Source organism: Canis aureus, chromosome 26 (assembly GCF_053574225.1).
Source record: "Canis aureus isolate CA01 chromosome 26, VMU_Caureus_v.1.0, whole genome shotgun sequence".
Classification (NCBI taxonomy): Eukaryota; Metazoa; Chordata; class Mammalia; order Carnivora; family Canidae; genus Canis; species Canis aureus.
Window position 1 is genome coordinate 38,990,409 of NC_135636.1, and position 10,144 is coordinate 39,000,552.

At 53.8% G+C, this 10,144-nt stretch overlaps 1 protein-coding gene across 4 annotated transcripts in view; it reads right to left on the reverse strand.

Moving 5' to 3' along the window:
• The window catches only part of CDH22 (cadherin 22), a 67,375-nt gene extending 57,433 nt beyond the window's left edge, over positions 1 to 9,942 (reverse strand). For all 4 annotated transcript variants that reach the window (XM_077873436.1, XM_077873435.1, XM_077873437.1 and 1 more), the window contains exons 1-2: positions 9,673 to 9,942; positions 938 to 1,232 (exon numbers count right to left, since the gene is read on the reverse strand). In XM_077873436.1, coding sequence (XP_077729562.1) covers positions 938 to 1,232; positions 9,673 to 9,927 — 550 coding nt within the window. In that variant the 5' untranslated portion in view covers positions 9,928 to 9,942. The remainder of the gene's footprint in view (positions 1 to 937; positions 1,233 to 9,672) is intronic.
• Between the last annotated feature and the right edge of the window lie 202 nt (positions 9,943 to 10,144).

Here is a 10,144-nt window from a genome sequence, read left to right on the forward strand (position 1 = left end):
CTTGCCCAAGACTCTGGCTTCTCCCAGAAGCCCCGGGCTAAGGGCGCCCCACCGTGGGAACAGGCATATTTATCCAACCTTTAGCTACAGTGTCCCGCTGCTATGTGAAGATGAGCCTTTGCCTGAGCTCTCCTCGCACATGGGGGTTCTGGTGTGTGGGCCCCCATTTTACACGTATCACTGTGCGTTCCCAGCGCCCCTGCACATTAGCAGCCATACCCGGGTAGGTGCCGCTGAACCACTGTCTGGGGCTCAGTCATTTCTGTGAACCTGTGTCCCCAGGGGGCTGGGGCTGGGTGTGGCTGGGGTCTCTGGTGGGCAGGGCATGAAGCTGTCTGGATGCTGTCGCACCTGCTGCTGTGGCGACACTGATGGAGCCTGGCCCGGGGAGGGTCATGTCTGTTTGTGGCTTCTGCCCATGTCTACGTAGGTGGCTGTGTCTGTGCATAAGTTCCATCTGTGTGAGGGGCTGTTTGCTGAGTGGTGTTGTACATGGTTCTGTGGGGTGTGAGGCTGTCTGGTCGTGTGGTTCAGCCTTGTTCCAGCTGTGTTCCGCTTTGCTTGTTCCCAGTTCTAGAGCACCCACCTTCAATTATGCCAGCGCCTGTGGGGGTCTGTGGCCAAGGGCTGGGCGAGGTCTGCGCAGAGCCGTGCTTGTGTGGGGCTGTGTACAAGTGGTCAGCTGAACTTGTAGGCTGTTCATGTACGTGCCTGAGGTCATGTGTGTGCCAGATGTGCAGCTGTGGCTGTGCCATCACTATTGCCTGAGCCCATGTGGGCACCTGGGCTCATGCCCGTACTGTACCCCCTGCTAGGGCAACAGCCTCAACTCTCCCAGATCATCAGTCGGTCCCCAAAGCAGACTCCCCCAGAACCCAGCAGCTCCCCATATCCTGGCCCCTGGCTCAGCCTGGTGCCCCCGGAGCCCGACGCACACCTGTAGGTGAGAGCTCGGCAACGCTCCCGATGTAGGGGCCGTGCAGGAAGCGGGGTTCACTGTCGTTAATGTCTTGCACCTTGATGATGAACTCTGACTCGGGCTCCAGCAGGCGGTTGGTGGCACGATCCCGAGCCTGAGCCCTCAGCGTGTAGAAAGTTTTCTGCTCACGGTCCAGGCGCTCCATGGCATGGATGTCTCCGGTCAGCTCATCAATGAGGAAGATGGTCCCAGCGCCCTCGCCCGAGATGGTGTACTTGATGGCTCCGTCACCCTCGTCGGAGTCTGAGTGGATCTGGGGAGGCAGGGAGGAAGTTCAGTGGGTCCGGGTTGAGGCCTCGGGAGTCTGCACCTCTATCAAGGTTCCAGATGGCTGAATCTGACTCCCACTCTGAGATATAGGTCCATCGCCCCTTTAGCCCCCCAGGACTCTGAGCTCAGCATGTAGTTGGGACAGGGGGTGAAGGGAGCAAAGAAGGAAGAGAATGCATATTGAAGGAGAATCTACTCCATGCCTGGCACCGTGCAAAGCCATTTCCATACTTATCTGTTCAGACTTCTTTAAAAATTTTTTTCAAGTCCACAGAAGGCACTAGCACCTGCCTGGCACCACGGGACACATGATATTTGTCAGCCAGCCTGGCGGGGGCATTGCCATACAGTGGTACTGCAGCAGGGCCCTGGCTGGCCAAGGCAGGACCCTCTGGCTATTGGATCATGGAGAGGTACAGGGGGCAGACGGAGGGAACGGGGGTGAGGGAGAGGAGGGAGACCATTTAGCGCAGGTGGGGAGCTTTTTCACTTTCTTAATGACCGCCACAACCATACTCGTATGTACTAGCTGAAAATCAGCCCTGCCCGAGACGTAATAAGTGTCCAATAAATGGTAGCTATCGTTGCTATTATATTATTTACTAAATGTTAGCTATATATAACTGGGATTTAATCCAGGCACCGTCAGGCTCCAAATCCCAGGCTGTTTTCACTGAACTGAGATCTCTTAGGGAAGAAACCGGTAGCAAGCTTGTTACCCAAATAGAAACCCCTAGGTCCTGATCCTCCAATGCCCACAAGGCAGCTCTAAGCAGAGGGAAATGCATCCGATGAAGCTGGTGACCTTGGGTGGGTCCCTACTCTGCTCTAAGCTTCTGTAGAGATGGAGTGTGAGTGACAGATTCCCTAAGGCCCCTTTCAGGCCAGGATGCCACGTACCCCAGCCCACTCGGCAGGACAACAGGTGCCAATGAAGTCGTCACGAAGGGGGATGAAAGCCCACCCCTTGCCACGCAGAAGAAGCCCGGGTATAAATTCTGCTGGTGGAACTCTGTGTCTGAAAGGTGGATTATAGAAGTGCCATTTGGAAGATTGAATGGCCCATAAACATTTTCATATTTCATTAGCCGATTAATGGGCATCTCTCTCTTTTTGGCGAGTCTGCTGATTCTCAGCAGAAATTGCGGGGAGTAAATGGAGGCGTCTGGTGGAACCTTCCCGGGTCCCCGTCCTGTTATAGATTGCCCCAATTAATGCCCGTTCTGGGCTCCACTGAGAAGCCTTCTTCCTGTCCAGTTACTGTTAATAGATTTCTCATAAGTGGCTGGATTGTAAAAACCTCATAACTCAGTTTAATGCCCCCAATAAAATTATCTCAGGACGTCAGCCCTGAATCATTGGCAGTGCAGGGGATGAAGAGACCTGTCTCTCCTGTTTGCTGTTTATGCTTTCCCTCCACCTTTGTCCAGGGCACGTGGCGAGGGTGAACTTGTCCCTTCAAGTGCCTCCATCCACTTTCCAATCAGACCTGTCCTCTGGTTATTTAGTCAGCCAGCACTGCTGAGCTGTGTGGTGGAACAGATACCACGTGGGGGAATGCTTCACAGCTGTAATCCTATTAGTTTTCATCTCTGCCCTATGAAACACTGTTCTTCCCATTTCTCAGATGAGAAAATGGAAATGCAGAGAGGGTAAGCCCTTTGCTGTGTCGCACGGGTAAGTTCAGGAAGCCAATCTCCTTTTTTTTTAAATATATATTTTAAAATTTTTATTTATTTGAGAGAGAGTGAGAGAGCGAACACAAGTGGGGAGGGGCAGAGGGAGAGGGAGACACAGGCTCTTAGTAAGCAGGGAGCCCCACATGGGCTCAATCCCAGGACTCTAGGATCATGACCTGAGCCCAAGGCCGATGCTTAACCACCTAAGACACCCGGGTGCCCCGGGGAAGCCAATCTCCTGATCCCAGCACTCAGTAATGTTCTGGCCATAGGCTTGGTCCATTCCTCCTCTCTGTTTTCCCACCTGAAAAATCAGATCAAGCCCTCCCTAGCACAGGTGTGGTGAGGACTCAATGAGATCCTGTTTGTAATGACCCGAATCTTCTGTAGACCTTGTTGCCCTCTCTTTCTGTCCCGTGGGACTCTATCATGTCTCTGCAGACCTTACTTACATGTGAGCTCAGACCCTGGACAGGGATTGCTCACGAGTGAGGAGTGGGGAGGAGGGGGTGGAGCCACCAGTGGTGATGTCACCAATGTTCTTCTTCCGTGAAGAATGACACGCTGCTCATGCGGTGGCCCAGAGGCTGCTCTCTGGGGACTGCAGAGTCAGACAGGGCTGAGCGACGGGGGCAGGAGCTGAGAGCTGGGAGCTGTGGGTTTGGGCTGGGCCAGGGCTGCCTGCACTGCCTGCCCTGCCTGCATGGGTCCTGGCTCCGGATCGAAGAGGGTGTGCCTGTGTCTCTACCCCTTGAAGGACATTTCTCAAGACTCTCAGCTGTGAGTGGAGGCTGGAGGACAGTGGTCTTGTTTATGGAGTGCCTACCACGTGCCAGCTGTGTTGCGGGCCCCTGCAGAAATCTAATTTAATGTTGGAGTGCCCACCGTCGTATCCCCCTCTTCCAGGTGAGGACACTGAACCCGACCTATGTCTGTTTGACTCCGAAAGTCCAGTCTGTCCCTCTGCAGCCTCTGCAGATCTGTTAGCCTGGACACACCTTCCGCCTTGTACTGGCCTCTTCTGCCTGAGTCTCCACTTCACTGAAACTTAGAAAAGGACTTTGTGTTTGAGGACAGCTGGGTGCCAGCTTAGGTTTCGCCACTGGCCCGTCACATGGCCCTGACCAGAGACTACCCCTCTCTGAGGCTCAGTCTCCTCATCTGTAAAGGACACAATGTGACTCCCGTGCATTCCAACAATTCATAAGATAACGTGTGGAAGCTCCTGGCACTTAGTAGGTGTTCAATGCAGATTAGTTCTCTCTCCTTTTCCCATCCTGAGCTCAGGAGGGACTGAGGGTCACCCACTTCATCCCCTATCTCCTGACACACCACCATAGACTAAAGTCCTGACCCATTGGAGAGACAGGGGGATCATCATCTAGTACTTTGTCTTTTAAACTTGGCTTGTTTCCTCTTTCAGGCAGTCCTCTCAGGTGTCCTCCTCCCCACCCTCCCCCATTTGGTTGAAGAGCCTTCGCCCAGCTCCATGCACACTCCTCTCTGCTCTGCACTCCCCTGTAATACCTCAGTGTGGCACAACTCTCTCCCCAGCTGTTCTAGGCGTCAGGGGTGCCAACTAACTGACTCATGCCTGTCTAAACTCCCCATGCCTGGCACACATAGATGTCCTGACCAGGCCTGCAGAGAAAATATGGGGGAAAGTGAGAGAGCTGAGTGTGTGCATGTGTGTAAGAATATATGCAGGTGAGGGTGTGAGATGTGAGCTCCTTGAGGACCAAGCATATGACTGTTCGTTTCCTTCTACCCAGCACATAGCACAAGGCATGGCACCAAACCAAATAAATGAAGAATGAAATATATGACAGTTACCACAATTTCCCACTAACCTTCTGGGATTTCTGGAGGATCTGGTCACTGTTAAATCCCAGGTACACATGAGCTAGACTAGGGAAGTCACCAGACACACTGCTAGACCTTTTACCACAACCTCACTGACATCTCATCATGATCTTGTGAATCAGAGGTATTCTCTCCCGACTGCACAGGTCGACATGCTGAAGATCAGAGAGGGCCTACATCCTCCCTAAAGTCACACAGCCAGCAAGGGGCAACCCCGAGGCTTGATTCCACCTCCTGGGTTCTTCCACCTGCCATCAAGTGCGGACAGCCCCAGGGGAGATCCCCCCCCCAGGGGAGATCCCCCCCCAAGCCCCAGCCCTAGATCATAAACAATGTGAAAAACACAAGAGTGATGGCTTCTCATCCCGGGGGGAACTGAAAAATGGGATTTACGAGGCCATTAATTACTTCCTCCTAATTAAATCAAAATTAAATGCGAGCAGAGGTACGTTTTCCTTATTAAAGACAATTAAACGGACAGCACGGCTACGCAAATAAAACGAGTCCAGGATTTAAACGGAAAGCAAATCAAATAAAGAGCCTCCCCTGGAATGAGGGGTCTGTTCATGCCTGTGCTTCTCGTAAACCAGGAGTTCATCAATTTTCTTTAAATATTAGCAACTTAATTAAATCTGCTCTCCTCCCCACTTTAATCCTGCTGTATATCTAAAATAGATCTCACCGCCCACAGGAGTTGGTCATAAGTGCTGACCCCATAATTCTATCTTTTAAAAAAAAAATTAAAAATCCTACAAAATCCACATCCAGCTGACAGAAGCCTCCAGGGAAATTATAGTTCGGAAAAGGGATTAGTCAAAGTACCCAGATTGTATGGAAATCTGGGAGGTTGCTTTGAGGGTGGATGTTGTGGGCAGGTTAGGGGAAGAGGTGGGCCAGGCTGCCCAGGGAGCAGGACAGCGGAGGGAGCCGCGGATGTGGGGCCTTGGTGACAACCACGGGCCCCAGCGGTTCCTGTGGGTGCCGACAGGAGCCTGGCGGTGAGTGATGGAGAAGGCATTTGTAAAATAGGTTACTGTTGGGCGCCCGGGGTTCACTCGGCGGATGGTGCTGTTGCTAAGCTACCTTTGGAATTCGACAAGGACGGATGCTCCGAGCGGCTCCCTGGGGCGGGGGACCAGGAAGCAGTGAATTCACTGAAACCGTGGAGAAGTCTTTTCTCCCGCAAAGAGCGAGACAGCATGGTACGAGCATGTGTGTGTGTGTGTGTGTGTGTGTGCACATACAACTGCCTGCACAAAGGTGAGGTTTGGCTGGAAAAGGGGACAGGTGGTTTTTAAAAGTCCAAGCTCAGGGATCCCTGGGTGGCGCAGCGGTTTAGCGCCTGCCTTTGGCCCAGGGCGCGATCCTGGAGACCCAGGATCAAATCCCACGTCAGGCTCCCGGTGCATGGAGCCTGCTTCTCCCTCTGCCTGTGTCTCTGCCTCTCTCTCTCTCACTGTGTGCCTATCATAAATAAATAAAAAATTAAAAAAAAAAAGTCCAAGCTCATACTCCTCATATTCCTATTGAATACTGCGTGAGGGGCGGGCTTAGCGACCCCTTCCCCCTCCCCCCCACCAGTTGGTGGGGAAAAACCGGGACATCCGGTTGCTTGAGAAGCCTTTCAGGGTTGGGGGCAGGGGTTCACAGTCACTGCGATGCTCAAGCTGGTGGAAATACCAGGCAGACCTAGAATAATAAAAGTATAATAATAAAAGCTAACACCCAGCACACGCCGGGTGCCAGGCACTGGCTCTTCTAGGCTCATGACATGCGCGAACTCAGTGATTCCTCACCACACAACCCATTGAAGAGGGGAGAGGAACAGCCTCACTCAACAGATAAGGAACCTGAGGTTCAGAGAGGTTAAATAATGTGCTCAAGATCAGAGAGATAATAAAGGGCAGAGCTGGGATTTGGGCCCAGCAGCCTGGCTCCAGTTGGCCCCCTCGAACCACATACTGTATACCACTTTTCCAAAGAAAGTGTGCTCTGGGCAAATGTTTGCAGAGAGATGGAAACTTCTCTCTCTTCCCTGCACGAGGAGGGCTCTGGACTAAGATGGGGAGGCTCTGGGTGAAGGTGACAGAGGGGAGGATAACATGGTCGTGGCAGCAGTGGGGATGTTAGGAGAGGTGGGCACAAGAAGAAAGACCTGGGCACAATGCTTGGCTCATGGCCAAGGGCAGTCACATTGCATTGGGCCCCATGCTAGTATCCAGAAATCTGATCTCTTGGATTGGTTCTGTCACTGTGTTGCTGGGTGACCTTAGCAATGATATTCTCTGCCTCTAGCCTCAGTTTCCCGGTCTTACAATGAATGGACTTTACTAAGGCCTCAGACTCTGGTTCCTGGAGATAGAGATAGGGTTCCCGTCATGTTGTTGAGATGCAAAGGACTATCGGGATGCAGCGCAAAGCGCTGAACCAGTGATGGGTTCTCTTGTGTTTTCAGGACTTGGGTGGCTGGGGAAGCCTCGGAACTCCAGCTGCTGGGCAGAGAGCAGAGCTCAGGTACCTGCCAGCATGAAGCTGATATCTAGGCAGATGCGTGCGAGTCCTTCCCTGTCTCTCTGGGGGTTTCTTGGACCCAAATCCACCTCCCAGGCCTGTATGTCCTTGGACAGGTTTGGAGATGAGGCTGGGATGGGCCTCCAACACACGCAGGTTCAAGTCCTGGCCAAATCTCTTGCCCACTCTAGGGCTTTGCCCTCTCTCCATCTCGGTTTCCTTGCCACACTAGGGAACGATGATTTCTACCTTGCAGTTTAAGGATTAAGTGCTTCGTATGAGAATAATAAGAAAACAACAATGAACAGCCAACCAGGCTGCAGGCTGAACACTGTATACGCTGTTTTCTTCCTTAATCCTTTCAACGACCCTATCAAGTGGGCTCTCTTAGCCCCCCTTTTACAGACGAAAAGACAGATTCAGAGAGGTGATGCAACTTGCTCAAGGTAATACAGTTCATGGGTTGGCAAAAGCAGGCCAGAAGCTTAGGTGTGTCTGGCCCCCAAGCCTGCGTTCTTAGTTATCTCACCAATCTCGCCAGACCTGGTCTGGAACTGGTCCCTCCTTCCCCATCCCCTCACCTCATTCTGCCAGCCCCACCATCTCACTGCCCTGCCTGGGAGTCCGTTGTCCTAGGCTCTGTCACTAGTTTGCCAGGTGACCTTGAGCAAGGGCAGGTATGGAGGGCAAAGTAGCCAAGAACCGGGGATTACTGTGTCTAGACCAGAGAAAATCTAGGTTTCCTGCAAGACAAACCCAGAGATTTACATCAATGCCTTCCTCCCCTCCTCCAGCCCTGAGTTTCTGACCTGAGCAGTTGGTCAGCCTCCCAATCCTCAGACCTGTTGAGCACACAGGAAACTCCAGAGTTGGTCCCTCCCCTCCCTTGACTCTGCTATCAAACATGTTTGGAAAGCTGACTGGCCTCAGCAGAAACCAGAGAACTGTGCCCTACCAGCACCGTCCACTTCAATACCTCCACTGTTGACAAGTCTCTGACTAAGCCAGGCTCCCTAAGGCCTCCAAGTCTTTGCACAGCCTATGTATGCCCTCTTCCTCATCAGCCCAACGATCTCCTACTCATACATCAAAAACCCCATTCAGGTGTATTCTCCTCCATGAAGCCAGCCAATGGATACCATTTATTGAGTGCCTACTCAGTGCTAGGTGCTACCTGTGAAGCTTTCCATACCAGAGCATCTCTGCTACTCTGGGGAGCCCCCCAAATGGCAGAGGCTGGATCTTACTTGCCTTTGCCTCTCCAGCCTCATACCCATGAGGCACTAGGAATTGAATGGCTGAACAAAAGCCATATCCCAGCTTCATATATCCCTAAGGCACAGATCCTTAGCCACAATTAACCAGCATTTACTCAGAGAGTTTAGAAAGTAGCTTTCATTCATTCATTCGTTTGTTCATTTAATTGCAAACAGTTTATGAAGAATGTGTTCTAGGTGCTGGATTTAACAGTGTGCAAAACAAGCACAGTCTGATAGGAAATATATACATTAATTGCATAATCAAACAAACACATACATAATGAAGTGTGATGAAGGTAAGATATGGGGACCTTGGAGGGCACGTGACAGGGAGGGATGGCCACATACAGGGGAATCTAAGCCTGCATGATCAGGCTGGCTTCCCTGGAGATGTGGCATTTGAGTGGAGACCTGAGTGTCAGGATAAAGTAATCAACAGGGGCAGCCAGGGTGGCTCAGCGGTTTAGCGCCGCCTTCAGTCCAGGGCCTGATCCTGGATACCTGGGATCAAGTCTCACATCAGGCTCCCTGCACGGAGCCTGCTTCTCCCTCTGCCTGTGTCTCTGCCTCTCTCTCTCTCTCTGTGTCTCTCATAAATAAATAAAATCTTAAAAAAAAAAAAAAGTAATCAGCAAACCGAGCAGGACCGACCTATTCAGAGGGAGGAAATGACCCAGGCGAAGGGGCGGTGGCAGGAGAGCGCAGGGCGCTGAGAGGACCACCATCAGAAGAGCCCTGGGAGTGAAACTCAGAGGAGTGGGGCAGGAGGTGAGGCTGCAGGGGGAGCCAGACCTTTGTAGGAGACCGATGAAATTTGGACTTGACCCCAAGTGCCTGGGAAGCTACTGAAGAATTTTAAGCAGGGTGGGGACAGTGTGCGTGTGACATGATCAGATTTGCAAACTTGTTTCTACATTCTAGATGCATCCAGCGACAAGACGGCCTGGGTTTACTTACTAGCTCGCTCTGCTCTGTGATGCACGGGGGAGAGGGACCGGAGGGGGGTGGGGCCCAGGAGGCAAGCCCAGGGCGCGGACCCTGCTGGCTGGGACTGGGACTTGGGGGCCTCCGGGGTCCTGGGCGCGGGCAGGGGTGCGGGGCCCCACTTTACCTTGCCCACGTACAGGGGCTCGGTGCCCGTGTACTCCTCCACCACGAAGAACTGGTTCCACACCCAGCCGCGCTTCACGCGGCCCGCGCCGGGCGCGCCGTCCTGCCGAGCCCCGGGGGCAGCCGGCGCGGGGGTGCCCGCCGCCCACAGGGGTCCCGGCAGCGGCGGCGGCGGCGGCAGCAGCAGCAGCAGCAGCAGCGCGGGCGACAGCGCGGCCCCCGCCCGGAGCGCCCGCCCGTCGGGCCGCGGCCTCATGCTTGGCCTGCGCCGGGCCGGGGCCGGGGCCGGGGCCGGGGCCGGGAGCCTGGACCGGAGGTGCGGGGCGTCGGCGGGCGCTCGGAGGCACGACGGAGCGCCCCGGGTCACATGGTGGCTTCAGCGCGGCCGCCGGGGCGCCGCCCCCGACGGGGCACCCGGACAGGCCCTCCGCCCTGCGCGCCGCCCGGCGGCGGGGGCGCCCGGCTGCAGGTGG